At 42.4% G+C, this 15,946-nt stretch overlaps 1 protein-coding gene across 3 annotated transcripts in view; it reads right to left on the reverse strand.

Moving 5' to 3' along the window:
• LOC140737308 (roquin-1-like) overlaps nucleotides 1–15,946 on the reverse strand; it is a 151,515-nt gene that overhangs the window by 33,389 nt on the left and 102,180 nt on the right. For all 3 annotated transcript variants that reach the window (XM_073063731.1, XM_073063733.1, XM_073063732.1), the window contains 4 exons: nucleotides 13,283–13,483; nucleotides 10,392–10,524; nucleotides 9,730–9,848; nucleotides 1,987–2,099 (listed from right to left, as the gene is read on the reverse strand). In XM_073063731.1, the coding sequence (XP_072919832.1) occupies nucleotides 1,987–2,099; nucleotides 9,730–9,848; nucleotides 10,392–10,524; nucleotides 13,283–13,483 (566 nt within the window). The remainder of the gene's footprint in view (nucleotides 1–1,986; nucleotides 2,100–9,729; nucleotides 9,849–10,391; nucleotides 10,525–13,282; nucleotides 13,484–15,946) is intronic.

A 15,946-nucleotide genomic window follows, 5' to 3' on the forward strand; every position in this document is an offset into this window, starting at 1 on the left:
TAGAGGCAGGGTATTCAATCCCAGGAAGGTGTGTGATGAAAATGGCAGGAATACAGACAACTCAAGTTGCCAAACTTTATTTGTGTTGGAATCGATCACTAAGGAATGTGGTCCACAGGTGATGTGGCAACAGGCTACAGCAATTAGATTGCTCTTCAGTGAAATAACATGTTCCTCTTGGAAGCTACGAGCAGTGACTTCATTAGGAGCACTCTGAGAACTGTCAGCACTAAGGTACTACTAGTCTGACCTTCCACTGAACTGGCAAGCTGCCCAAGCTCATCACAGAGCAAAGCCCACCCCACCATTGAGCACATTTACATGGAACCCTGCCAGAAGAAAGCAGTATCCATCATCAAGGATTCCCACCATCCAGGCCATGCTCCCTTCTTCTCCTACACTTGGGCAAGAGGTACAGAAGCCTTAGGGTCCACACCACCAGGTTCAGCAAAAGTGACTACCCAACAATCATCGGACTCCTGAACTAGCGTGGATAACTTCACTCAAAACAACTCAACAAAACTCAACCTTCAGACTCACTCTCAAGCAACTGTTATTTTTTATGTGCACAATTTGTCTTTTGCACATTGGATGCTTCTCAATCTTTGCTTATACTGAATTTTTCATAAATTCTTCTATATTCCTTTATTTCTTGAGAATGCCTGCACGAAAATGGCAAGAAAATGCCCTGTCCTGTGCCCCTCCCCAAGTACAGTCTCCTGTCCTGACCTGCACCCCAACCCATATACATGTTCCAGCCATGACTGTGCCCTTTCCTGGCTCCGGCCCTGACCTGTGACCCTCCCCAGGTACAGATCCTGCCCTGATCTGTGACCCTCACCAGGTACAGATCCTACCCTGACCTGTGACCCTCCCCAGGTACAGATCCTGCCCTGACCTGTGACCCTCACCAAGTACAACATTCTGGCCTGACCTGTGACCCTCCCCAGGTACAACATTTTGCCCTGACCTTTGACCCTCTCTGGCTCCTGCCTTAGAAATGACTTTGTTCTTGCAATTCTGTTCAGCAGTTATGTATCTGACAGCAATGGGCTTGCTGGATGTGCCAGGGGAGCACTCGCCCAACATGGGAACTGGAAAATCTATCTCCCAAGGCAGACTCTCCCAAGTCTCTTGTACTGTTATTATTGATAAAAGCCAGGCTTCCTGAAAGGAAATGCTAGTTTTTGAGCAAAGATCTATGCCATTGGATCTGGGGTGGGCTGCCCTAGTTACAGTTTTATTTGCCTTGGTAGAAAACTATGGGAAACATAGTTTTGATGTTGTGTACTTGGATTTTCAGAAGGCTTTTGACAAGGTGCCACACATGAGGCTGCTTAACAAGCTACAAGACCATGGTACTACAGGAAAGGTGGTAGAAGCAGATATAACTGCTATTTGGTCTGACAGGGAATCGAGAGATGTAGACCCTGTGCAGACACCACCACCCATGGCAGCATGTTTTAGGCACCTTCCACTCTTCGTGAGAGGAGAAAAATCTTGTTTCACACATCGCCTTTAAATGTTCTCTCTCTCTTTCACACCTTAAAGCAGTGCCCTCTCATATTGGACATTCCCATCCCCATCCTGAGAACACAAGGCTCTTATTTCTCAATACCATTGCTGCAGAACGTTCAGTTGAGGTACTGTAGGTTATGGTTCCACAGTACAGCAGAAAGCTCATGTGTTCATTTAGGATATGGAAGCACCTACAAACTAGGGCTAGCAAGAGACTAAATGCAGGGATAAAACAGGGGCACAATCAATGGCACAACGTGGGGCGTGGTACAAAGCAAGACCATGAGGGAAGGGTAAAAAGTAGGACACTGGCTGTTAAATCAAACAAGTGAGTGATAATTTGTGCTCACTTACACTGATAAATTAAGCCACTTCTCTAAAAAGGGAGATTCAAGTTTCCCATCAGGACTGTGCAGAGTCAGGTGACATGAAATACGAATGTCCGCAGTGAGCCTGCATAGCACTTACTTTTCGAGTTCATCCTGGGAATGGGCAAAAGTACAGCTTGCTCCTCGAGGACAGCCTCCCCGCTGCCTCAGGTCTCGGCACATGCTTGTTTTGTACTTGCTGCTCTGTGCTGACTGCATTGTAAACAAAGAAAACAGCAGACATTATACAGAAATACACAAGGGCTGGCCACCCTTTGCTGGCTCATTTCTAACTCTACTCGGGGGAACACACACAAATTGCTGGAGGGACTCAGCAGGCCAGGTAGCATCTATGGAAAAGAATAAACAGTCAACATTTCGGGCCGAGACCCTTCATCAGGACTGGAAAAAAGATGGGAAAGTCAGTCAGAGCAATAAGTTGGAGGAGGGGAGGTAAGTAATAGGTGAAACTGGGAGAGGGGAAGGAGGTGAAGAGCTGGGAAGATGATTGGAGAAGGAGAAAAAAGACTGGAGGAGGTGGAAGAGCACCAGAGGGAGATGATGGGCAGGGAAGGAGAAGGTGGGGGGGGGGAGGGAAACAGGAATGGGGAATGGTGAAGGAATTACCGATATTCAAAAAAATCTATGTTCATATCATCAGGTTGGAGGCTACCCAGACAGAATACAAGGTGTTGCTCCTCCAACCTGAGTGTGGCCTCATTGTGACAGTAGAGGAATCCATGGACTGACATGTTGGAATGGGAATGGGAAGTAGAATTGAAATACATGGCCACTGAGAAATCCCACTTTTTCTGGTGGGTGCTCAGTGAAGCAATCTGTGTCGGGTCTCACCAATGTACAGGAGGTCACACCGGGAGCACCAGGTACAGCAGATGACCCCAACAGACTCACAGGTGAATTGTCACCTCACCTGCAAGGATTGTTTGAAGCCCTGAATGGTAGTGAGGGAGGAGATGTAGGGGCAAATGTGGCACTTGATCCGTTAGTGGGGATAGTCGAAGGAGGGCCGAGCAGACAAAGGAGTTCCACAGGGAGTGATCCCTGCAGAAAACAGAAAATTGGGTGCGAGGGGGAAAGGGGAGATGTGCTTGATGGTGGAAGTTACAAAGAATTATGTGCTGGACGCAGAGGCTAGTGGGTGGTATGTGAGGGAAAATGTTAAGAGATGCAGGTGAGGGCAGCATTGAGTGTGGAAGAAGGAAAACCCCTTTCTTTGAAGGAGGATGACATCGCATTAGTTTGAATGAAAAGCCTCATTCTGAGAGTAAGTGCAACAGAGGAATTGAGAGAAGGGGACATAGTTTTGTGTGTGGTAGGTCATGCTAAACAAATCTATTAGAATTTTTCGAGGAGGTTACAAGGAAAGTGGACGAAGGGAAGGCAGTGGATGTTGTCTACGTGGACTTCAGTAAGGCCTTTGACAAGGTCCCGCATGGGAGGTTAGTTAGGAAGATTCAGTCGCTAGGTATACATGGTGAGGTAGTAAATTGGATTAGACATTGGCTCAATGGGAGAAGTCAGAGAGTGGTAGTGGAGGATTGCTTCTCTGAGTGGAGGCCTGTGACTAGTGGTATGCCACAGGGATCGGTGCTGGGTCCATTGTTATTTATCATCTATATCAATGATCTGGATGATAATACAAAGACTGGAGGTGTAGTGGACAGTGAGGAAGGTTTTCAAAGCTTGCAGAGGGATCTGGACCAGCTGGAAAAATGGGCTGAAGAATGGCAGATGGGAGTTTAATACAGACAAGTGTGAGGTATTGCACTTTGAAAAACCAAGGTAGAACATACAAGGTAAATGGTCCGGCACTGAGGACTGCAGTAGAACAGAGGAATCTGGGAATACAGATACAAAATTCCCTAAAAGTGGCGTCACAAGTAGATAGGGTATTAAAGAGAGCTTTTGGTACATTGGCCTTTATAAATCAAAGTATTGAGTATAACAACAACAACAACACACTCAAAATGCTGGTGGAACACAGCAGGCCAGGCAGCATCTATAGGGAGAAGCACTGTCGATGTTTCAGTGCTTCTCCCTATAGATGCTGCCTGGCCTGTTGTGTTCCACCAGCATTTTGTGTGTGTTGTTTGAATTTCCAGCATCTGCAGATTTCCTCATGTTTATTGAGTATAAGAGTTGGAATGTTATAGTGAGGTTGTATAAGGCATTGGTGAAGCCGAATTTGGAGTATTGTGTGCAGTTTTGGTCACCTAATTACAGGAATGATATTAATAAGGTTGAAAGAGTGCAGAGAAGATTTACAAGGATGTTGAGAAACTGAGTTACAGAGAAAGGTTGAATAGGTTAGGACTTTATTCCCTGGAGCGTACAAGAATGAGGGGAGACTTGATATAGGTATATAAAATTATGATGGGTATAGATAGAGTGAATGCAAGCAGGCTTTTTCCATTGAGGCTAGGGAAGAAAAAAACCAGAGGACATGGGTTAAGGGTGAAGGGGGAAAAGTTTAAAGGGAACATTAGGGGGGGCTTCTTCACACAGAGAGTGGTGGGAGTGTGGAATGAGCTGCCAGATGAAGTGGTAAATGCGGGCTCACTTTTAACATTTAAGAAAATCTTGGACAGGTACATGGATGAGAGGTGTATGGAGGGATATAGGCCAGGTGCAGGTCAGTGGGACTAAGCAGAAAAACTAAGCAAAGGGCCTGTTTCTGTGCTGTAATGTTCTATGGTTCTATTCTATGGGATGGCATTTTACAAGTGACAGGGTGGTTAAATACACCATTAGAATAATTAATGGGCTCTCTTTGTCGCCCACAGTGCTGTCACTCATCTAAATGCCAGAGCTTGGGAGGGCAACAAAGAATGAAAACAGCTATAGCACCCCTTGTCACTACTCTCTGCAAGTTTCTGCTGCACATCACCTCCCTGTGAAATTAGCCCAGGAAATTTTCACTGTCAACTAGCTTGCCAACATTGACAATCTAGACTCAGACTTGGATGTGATACCTGATAGGGGTGCTGGTGTCTGTGGATAAAAGCACCGATATGCTCATAGCGATGGTGTTCTTGACTTTTCTAGTCCAGGCTGACACTTTTTTGCAATTTAAGCCACATTTTTGTCCGGATTAGAGAATAAGACAAAAGTTTCTAATGGGATAAGAATTTAACTTCAGACAACACGGCAACAAAATTGAAAAGAAAGGTGGTGAATGCAGGACTGAAGGAAGGCGTTATATCTGAATGCATACAGTATACAAAATAAGACAGATGATCTGGTAGCAGTTAGAAACTGGCAGGTGTGACATTGTGGGCATCGCAGGGTTATGGTTGAAAGAAGATCTCAGCTAGGAGCTTAACATCCAAGGTTACACATTATATTGAAAGGACAGGCAGGTAGTCAAAGAGGGTGGGGTAGCTATGTTGATAAACAATGAAATTAAATCCTTATAAAAACGTGGATCAGAAGCTAAAGTATCTTTGTAGGTAGAGTTCAGAAACTGCAAGGGTAAAAAGACTGATGGGAATTATACACAGGTCTCTTTACAGTAGCCAAGATGTAGGATACAAGTTTTAACAGGAGATAGAAAAATCTTGTAAAAAGGGCATTGTTATAATGGTCAAGGGGGATTTCAATATGCAGGCAGATTAGGAAAACCAAGGTGGTGCTGGATTCCAAGGAATTTGTAGAATGCTCATGAGACAGCTTTTTAGAACAGCTTGTGCTTGAACCCACTAAGGAAATCAATTCTGGATTGGGTGTGTGTAATGAACAGATTTGATTAGGGAATTTAAGGTAAAGAAACTCTTAGGGGCAGTGACCAAAATATGATCGCATTCACCCTGCAGTTTGAGAGGGATAAGCTCAAATCAGATGTGTTGGGATACTGTGGAGTAAAGGTAACTACAGTGGCAAAAGTTGATTGGAAGGGATCACTAGTGGAGACGACAGTAGAGCAGCAATAGATTCAGGGAATAATCTGGAAGACGTAGGGTTGGATCATCACAAAGAAGGAATAATCTAAGGGAGGATGAAATAACCTTGGCTGACAAGGGAAGTGAAAGACAGCATAAAAGAAAAAGAGAGAGCATACAATATAGCAAAAATTAGTGGGAATCTAGAGGATTTGGAAGCTTTTACTAACTAAAGGAGGCAACTAAAAACCAATGAAGAAAGAAAAGATGAATATGAAGGTAAGCTAGTCCATAATATAAAAGAGGATACCAAGTTTTTTCAGATATATAGAGTAGAAGAGAAGCAAGAATGGGCTTCAAATCCTGGAAAATGACACTCGAGGTAGTAATGGGGAAGAAAGAAATGACAAGATGAACTGAATAAGTGTTTTCCATCAGTCTTCAATATGGAAGACACTGGCTGAGGGATTCTTGATCCACCAGATGGACCAATTGCCAATTTAGAGAAAGCAAGAGGTGGGGCTCTCTATTTCATGATAAAATCTTTGTGATATTTGGACATTGTGGTCTTGTAGCACTTTTATTCTCCAAACCTGGAACATCTAATGATTAAGTGCAGTCTGTTCTACTTACTGAGAGTTCTGACCGCAGTTTACATATCACCAAAAGCAGATGCTAAGCATCCTTCAGGAGAGTGAACCTATGAAAGGCAACTGGCCCAGATGGGGTACCGAGCTGAGTACTAACGACCTGTGCTAATCAACTGGCTTGAGCGTTCATTAATATCTTTAACATCTCGCTTTGGCAGTCTGAAGTACCTAATTGCTTCAATTATACTTCAATTCAAAAAACAGTGTGCTAACCAGCCTTATTGACTACTGTCCATTAACATTTGCATGCACCATGATGAAGTCTTTTGACAGGCTGACAATAAAGCACATCAACTCCTGCCTGAGGAGTGACTTGGATCCATTCCAATTTGTCTACTGTCACAAGTCAACAGCAGATTCTATCTCATTGGCTCTTCACTCAACCTTGGAACATCTGGATAGGGAAAATGCATATACCAGGATGCTTTTCATTGACTACAGCTCTGCATTCAACACTATCATCCCCTCAAACCTAACAAATAATATCCAAGCTTCAATACTTCCTTGTGCAACTGAATCTTCGATTTCCCCACTTGCAGATCCCAGTCAGTTTGGATTGGCAACAACACCCTCTCCACAATTACCAAGAGCACAGATGCACCCAAAGGTTGTGTGCTTCACCCCTGCCCCACACTCTACTTGCTTTACACTTATGAGTGTGAGGCAGTACAGCTCCGATGCCCTATTTAAGTTTGTTAATGACACCACTGTTGCGAACTGAATCAAAAGTGGTGACAAATCAGTATATAGGAGGGAGACTGAAAATCTGGTTGAGTTGTGTCACAAAAACACTTAGTCAGCAAAACAAAGAGATGACTACTGACTACGGGAGGAGGAAACCAGAGGTCCATGAACCAGTCCTCAGAGGTGGAGAGGGTCAGCAACTTTAAATTCCTGGCGTTATTATTTCAGAGGGTCTGGTCCTGGATCCAGCATGTAACTGCCATTACAAAGAAGGCAGAGCAGCGCCTCTTCTTTCTGGACATTTGTATAGATTTGGCATGTCATCTAAAACTTTGACAAACTTCTATAGATACAGCGTCTTTTCCCCCTTGGAAGTTTTCATGTTTCATTGTTTTACGACATTGAATCACAATGGATTTAATTTAGCTTTTTTGACACTCATCAACAGAAAGACCATTCGTGTCAAAATGAAGAGATCTTTATAAAGAGATCTAAACTAATTAAAAATATAAAACACAAAATAATTGATTGCAAAAGTATTCATTCCCCCCCCCTTTAATATGACACACTATATCATCACTGATGTAGCCAATTGGTTTCAGAAGACCCATAATTTATTAAATGAAGATCACTGTGTGCAGTCAATGTGTTTCAACTGATTGTAGTAAAAATAGACCCTGTATCTGGAAGGTCCAACTGCTGAGTCAGTATCCTGGCAAAAACTACACCATGAAGACAAAAGCAAATCCATGAAAAGCACAAGTCAAGAGACAGATACAACAAAATTTCCAAGTCACTGAATATCCCTTTGAGTACAGTTTAGATAATCATCAATAAATGGAAAGAATATGGCACAGCTGTAAATCTGCCTAGAGAAGGCTATCCTCAAAAACAGAGTGACCATGCAAGAAGGGAACTTGTGAGGGAGGCCACCAAGAGACCGATGAGAACTCTGGACGAGTTACAAGCTTCAGTGGCTGAGATGGGAGAGACAGCACATACAACAACTGCTGCCCTGGTGCTTCACCAATCTAGCTTTATGGGACAGTGGCAAAGAGGAAGCCACTGTTGGGAAAAAAAATCTCACATGAAATTTCAGCTAGAGTTTGCCTGAAGGTAAGACTTCAGAAGACTCTGAAGTCAGCTGGAAGAAAATTCTGTGGTCTGATGAAACCAAAATTGAGCTTTTTGGCCATCAGACTAAATGCTATTTTTGGCATTTACAAAACACTGTCCATCATCAAAATCACACCATTCCTACCACGAAGCATGGATGGTGGCTGTGGGGATGCTTCACTGCAGCAGGCCCTGGAAGGCTTGTGAAGGTAGAGGGTAAAATGAATGCAGCAATATACAGGGAAATCCTGGAGAAAAACCTGATGCAGTCTGCAAGAGAACTGCAACTTGGGGGATTTGTTTTTCAGCAAGACCCTATGACCCTTTGCATAAAGCCAAAACTACACAGGGATGACTTAAAAACAACAAAGTTAATATGCTGGAGTGGCCAAGTCAGAGTCCAGACCCCAATCCAATTGAGAATTTGTGGCTGGATTTGAAAGGGCTGTTCACTCATGATCCCCATGCAATCTGACAGAGCTTGAGCCGTAAAGAAGAATGGGAAAAAATTGTAGTGTCCAGATGTGCAAAACTGATAGAGACCTATCCACACAGACTCAAGGCTGTGATTACTGCCGAAGGTGCATCTACTAAATACTGACTTTAAAGGGGTGAATACTTATGCAATCAATTACTTTATGTTTTATATTTGTAACTAATTCAGATCAATTTTGTAGAGATCTGTTTTTACTTTGATACAAAAGAGTGTTTCTCTGTTGATCAGTGTCAAAAAAGCCAATGGCAAATTAAATCCACTGTGATTTAATGTTGTAAAACAATAAAACATGAAAACTTCCAAGGGGGCGGTGGTGTGAATACTTTTTATAGGCACTATACGTGGTGGAGAGTATACTGACTAATTGCAACAGTGCCTGGTATGGAAACACCAATTACTTTGAAATGAAAATCCTACAAAAAGAACTAGATACAGCCCAATGCATCACAGGTAAAGACCACCCCACCATTGAGCACATCTACATGGATGCTGTCACAGGAAAGTCACACCCACTATCCAGGCAATGATCTCTTCTCGCTGCTGCCACTAGGCAGGAAGTACAGGAGACTCAAGTCTCACACCATCAGATTCAGGAACAGTATTACCCCCCCCCCCCCCCCAACTATCAGACTCCTGAACCAGAGGGGGTAACTTCACTCACTCCAATACTGAACTGATTACCACAATCTATGGACTCACTTTTAAGGACTACACAATTCATGTCCTATAGCTTATTCATTTATTTTTGTATTTGCACAGTTTGTTGTCTTTTGCCATTGGTTGTGTCTCCATCTTTGTGGAGCATGGCTTTTCACTGATTCTATCATGTTTCTACTGTGAATGCCTGCAGAAAATGAATCGCAGAGTAGTATATGGTGACATACATGTACTTTGAACTTTGCCCCCCTAACAGCTACATTTTTCTGCTCCTGGCAACATAAACGCCCTCTCCAGTGAAATCACATGGCTCCTATAAAGTTGGCTGCATTTCTGATCACCTGCTGCTGGTCTGTTCCTTTCTTGCTATGGTTTTGTACAAAATCCACCAGTCCGTGTACGACAGTCTTTACAGCCACCAGCCCAAATTCCAGCTGCTCCCATGTTGGAGGAGGGGCATCTGCAGAGAAATTTGGCAAACATCGGATTAGACAAGGACAGAGAAGCAGCTTGCAGTACAGGGGAATTCTTGCATGGTATGACAGAAGTCCACCTTCAGAAGAATCCTGACAGGGTCACAGAAGTCTGACCCTGGGGAACCGCTTATGGTGAACTTGAAAGATATTCATTGCTGGGTAATCAGTATGACACAAACTCATAAATAATATAGAAAGCCCTGCAAATTTAGGAGAGTCAAAAGGGTAAGGTACTACCAGTCATTTAATTAATACCAGAAATACATTTGAAGCTTGCAATACTTGGCTATTTACATTGTCCATCACTTTCTTCCTTATAGAGCATGCAGAATATTTTCCCCCATCCAAGGAATATGACTTAATTCTTTCATGAGGAAATATGCAACTTATTCTAGAACTAGCCACAGATCTGAGCCCGGAACATTTCAGTCTGTTAAAAATGAAACGCAACATTGTTGTGGGTTTGTGTGCTTTGCTGCATAATTAAACTTCGAGCTGACTTGTGAGAAATGAAACGGTGTTTGTACCTGGGCTGGGGTCAATGTTGGCCAGTAGTTCCAGGTGTGGCCTCAGCCGGTTCAGATTGGCAGGATCCCCAGTTCTTTGCAGGGCAATTGTCAGCTCCTGAACACTCTGTGCAAAGGAGGCTGGTGTTTGCAGCTGGGAAATAATAACATAAACAGTTAAAACTACGTAATCTTTGTGAAGTCCCAAGTCCCTTTTGGATAATCACAACATCACAAAACATCCAAGTGAAAAGATTCAAATCAAGCTTGTAACAGATTAAGTTGGAGCCACTGGAATAAAGCGTGTCTACACAAACTCACAATGCCAGAAGACCCTTTGCCTCTCATTAATGTGCTTCCACAATCTCAGACCATTTACTGATAATGGTATTGGAAAAATATGTCTACGGTCTCAAAGGTAAAATTATAACAAATCTGATTCAGTCACTCCACACAACATTCAATGGACCTAGACAATGAGTTGGAGGGGAGCGTCTAAAAGATCATTTCTTATTTCTTAAAGGGGAACTACATTTGCAACCCAAGGCTGTAGTCTGGGGTCTGTTGACTTTGAGGATTGCTTACAGGACTGCTTAGAGTTGGTGAACTGGACAATATCTGAGGATTCATCTTCGAGTCACCAACTTCATCAAGACCAGAATGGAAGAGTGAGTGCCTTCGAGAACATACACAACATATCCAAATCAAAAGGTATGGATGCACCAGGAGATTCATAGTCTGCTGAGGGCTAGATCTGTGACCTGTGATCCAGAACTATACAAGTCCAGGTACAACTTATTCTGATTAAAACAATTCTGATTAGTTGGAGATGGAATCAGATATGTGCCAGCTCTGACTGGATTTGCAGGCCATTATTTCCTACAGAGCAAAACCTAAAATGAATGGTTATGACACTTCACTCCCCAGCTGAGTAAACATTTTTTAATGCATTCTTCAAGGGAGAATACGACTACACCTGTGTGAATCCCTGCAGCATCTCATGAACCTGTGATCTGTCTCAGAAGCTGATGTCTGACCTTGATGGTGGGGCATTGAAAACCAACTAGCAGGAGTGTTCAAGATCATCTTCAATCTCTCACTGCTACATTCAGAGGCTCCCACTTGCTTCAGAAGGGTGATAATCACACCAGTACATAAAAGTGCAGGATGAGCTGCCTCAATGACTAATGCCCAGTTGCATCACATCTACGTGATAAAGTGCTTTTGAGAGGCTGATCACGACCAGAACCGACTCCTGTTTTCTGCCGCAATCTGCCTATAGCCACGTAGGTCTACAGGGAATGCAAACTCACTGGTGATTGCTCTCGGCCTTGGATTATCAGGACAATCGCAATACCTACGCCAGGCTGCTGTTTATGGATTACAGCTCAGCATTCAATAAAATCATACCCTCAGTACTAATCAACAAGCTCCAAACCTGGGCCTTTATACCTCCCACTGCAACTGGATCCTTGATTTCCCGATTGGAAGACCACAGTCAATGCAGATTGGAAATAACATTGTCTCCTTGCTATCAACCTCAAAAATGCGTGCTCCACTGCTCCATCCTCTCTACACTTGTGACTGTGTGCACTTTTGCCGAGAACACAACTATAGTTGGAAGAATTTCAAATGGTGTTTAGGAAGCATAGAGGAGCGAGATAGATCAGCTGGTTGAGTGGTGTCATAAGAACTTTTCACCCAACGTCAGTAAGAATGAGGAGGTGATTGTGAACTTCTGGAAGGGGAAGTTGAAGGAAACACACACCAGTCCTCATTGCTGGATCAGCAGTGGAAAGGGTGAGGATTTTCTGATTCCTGGGTATCAATGTCTGTGAGGATCTATACTGGGCCCAATATATTGTTACAATTACAAAGAAGGCATGATCGCAGCTATATTTCATTAGGAGTTTATAAGGACACTTTGTATGTCACCAAGGACTCTCACAAATTTCGACAGATGTACTGTGAAGAGCATTCTAACTGGATGCATCACCATCTGAGGGACCACTGCACAGGATTGGAAAAAGCTGTAAAAAGTTGCAAACTCAGCTAACTCCATCATGGTCACTGGCATCCCCAGCATCAACATCTTCAAAATGTGATGCCTCAAAAAGGCAACATCCATCATTAAGGTCCCCCCATCATCCAGGACATGCCCTCTTCTCAGTGCTACCTTCAAGGATGTTCAAGAGCCTGAAGACAGACTCAATATTTTAGCAAAAGTTTCTTCACCTCCACCATCAGTTTTCTGAATAGGCAATGAACCAATGTACACTACCTCACTATTATTTGTTTTCGCTCTACTTATTTAAATTTTGCAAAGTACTACTGCTGCAAAACAACAAATTTCATGACAAATGCTAGTGATATTAAACCTGATATTGATTTTGAAAAGGGATTTTTATTGCTCACTTAATCTTTTGATGAAATTTCTAAAAACACTTTTTCCTGTTGCATATGGTAAATCATCTTGTATCTTCACTACCAAGATATGATTTTTGATACCATTCATTTTTAAACTCTATGCAGCAAAATTATGTAAACACAACAGAGCAATCTGAATGTATTGGCAGCAAAGTTCAAGGTCTAAGTTCAATTAATTAAGGTGACCTGTGCAATGGATTGTAAATATCTCATGATACAGCTTAAAAGCAGAACCTAGTTTTAATTCATTAATCAGCATTTTAAGAGAGTTCTCTGCAACAAATGCCAACCACCTATTTACAGCATGATTCAGGTCCTGCCAAACATCAGAGCTTAATGCAACCCACAGTAACATTCAAGGAGGTCTATGCAGTTCCAAAGAAAACTAAGTTTCATTAAAAACTTATTTTATTCTCTGCAAAGAAGAGTGGGACAGTAGATTGCTGAGTTTGTCCCCCAGTATAACTAGCAAACAGCTGGTATACCTTGTCAATAATAGATTGCATGTGGGACTTGTGTGACAGATCCCCATAAAGGAGAGAGGACCATTGGTCAGGAGCAATGCGAAGCCCTGCCTCCATGGCAATCTGCACGATCTGAGAGTCATGTTCCCGCCGCAGTGCCTCATAGGTCCGGAACTCCTCCTTCAGTTGCATGAGAGATGAATCTTCATCTCTCTTTGTGACCTGTAATGGTGAGCAGACTGTCAACACAAAGCCAGGAACAGTAAAGCCATTTACCACAAACCCAGTAAAAGCAAATAATAATTAAACACAGACATGGAAATAGATAATCGCCTGTAAATGTTCCCACTGTAACAGTGACTGAACATTCAAATATCTGAATAACCACTGAACTAGTTCTATAACATGGCTGAAGCAATAAACATGCCTCAGTTACTGACTTCAGGAGGGGCAGTATACACGCTCCTGTATACTGTGCTGAGGGTCAACAGAGTTGAAACTTCAGGTTTCATCATTACCAATCACCTGGCCTGATTCAACCATGTAGAATTCACAGTCAAGAAGGCTCACTAGTTTCTCTGCTTTCTCAGAATGCTGAAGAAATTTGGAATGTTGCATTTGACCACCAATTTTTATAGATGCAACTTAGAAAGCATCCTATCTGGAGGCATCAGTCTGGTATAGCAAATGCTCTGCTGGAGGCCACAAGAAAATGCAGAGTTGTGGATATAGCTTAGTGCATCACAGAAACTAACCTTCCTTCCATAGATTCCATCTACATTTCTTGCTACCTTGGTAAGGTAACCAGCGTAATCAAAGACCCCATCCACTCTGGATATTCTCTCTTTTACTTCCTCCCATCAGGCAGAAGATATAAAAATTGAAACTGCGTATCAACAGGGTCAAGACTAACTTCTATCTTACTGTTACAAGATATTGAACTATCCCCTATTACAATAAGATGGAATCTTGACTTCAGTTTACTTTGCTATGTCCTTCCACTGTAAGACTGCACTTTCTCTGTAACTGTAACTACATTCTGTAATTTGTTATTTCCCCTTGTACTACCTCAATGCAATGTTATAATGAAATTATGTATATGGATGGTACAAAAAGTTTTTCACTGTCCCTTGGTACATTAAGCTTATTTCCCAGTATGCAAACACAGAATAAGGCATCAGTAACAGAGGGAGTTAACTGGCTGCATTACTGGATCTAGAGACACGTTCCAATCACACCATGTCAGCTGAGAGTATCGATTTAACACTACAGATCTATGAAACCTCCAGGTCATCAAGTAAGCATTTGGTTCATCAATGTCCCTCAGGGAAGGAACCTCCCTTCCTCACTTAGTGTCTAGCTTCTACATAACCAATTGTTTGCTGGGGTGTTTGAGATGGGCAATAAATGCTAACATTACGATATCAACAATATAAGTAAATACTTCTTCACAGTGGACAACTATGGGCTTGGTAATTAAAATAGGACTGAGACACACAAAGAATAAGAACTAAATATCATTTGACTGATAGTATTCATTAAATGTCAAAAAAGGAAGAACTCAGCAGATGAATTAGCATCTACAGAGGGAAATGGACAGTGGAAATTTTGGGTCGAGACAGTTTAGCTAAAGGTCTTGACCTTAAAAAGTCAACTGTCCGTTTGACTCCTGCTTGATTCACTAAGTTCCTCCAACTTTTTGTGTGTTGCTCCAGGTTCAAGCGTCTGTAGTCCTTTGAGCTTCCAGTTAAAAATAGTCTGTAGACCATAAGACATAGGAGCAGAATTAAGCCATTCAGCCCATTGAGTCTGTTCCGCCATTTGATCACGGCTGATATATTTTTCAACTCCATTCTCCTGCTATTCCTCTTATTGCGTACCTACCAACCTCTGCTTCAAATATACTCAATGACTTGGCATTCACAGCCTTCTGTGGCACTGATTTCTACAGATTCACCACCCACTGGCTAAAGAAACTCCTTCTCATCTCTGTTCTAAAGGGGTATCTTTGTATTCTGAGGTTGTGCCCTCTGGTCTACTGACTTTTGGAAAGATCCTCCGCATATCCACTTCATCCAGGCCTTTCAATATTCAATAGGTTTCAATGAGATCGTCCCCTCATCTTTCTAACCTCCAGCGAGTACAGGCTCAGAGCCACCAAACACTCCTCAGATGTTAATTCTTTCATTCCCAAGATTATTCTCACAAACCTCCGACTCTCCAATGCCAACACATCTTTTCTGAGAAAAGGGGTGCAAAACTGCTACCAATGCTCCAAATATGGTCTGAATATAGCCTTATAAAATGCAGGATTACATCCTTGCTTTTACATTCTAGCTCTCTCGAAATTAAGGCTAACAATGCATGCCTTCCTATTAACTCAATGTGCAAGTTAATCTTTAGGGAACTGTGCATTAGGACATCCAAGTCCTCTGTCCCTTCGATTTCAGAATTTGTTCCCCATTTAGAAAATAGCCTGTCTTTATTCCTTCTACCAAATGGAAAAACTATACACTTCCATATGCTGTATTCAATCTGCCACTTCTCCAAATCTGTCCAAGTCCTTCTGCAAGACTCCCTGTTTCTATAACACTACTTGCCTCCATCTATCTTTGTATCATCTGTAAACCTGGCATCATTTAGATCATTAACATATACAGTGGATTCCAGTTAATTGAGACACAC

Source organism: Hemitrygon akajei, chromosome 12 (assembly GCF_048418815.1).
Source record: "Hemitrygon akajei chromosome 12, sHemAka1.3, whole genome shotgun sequence".
NCBI lineage: Eukaryota > Metazoa > Chordata > Chondrichthyes > Myliobatiformes > Dasyatidae > Hemitrygon > Hemitrygon akajei.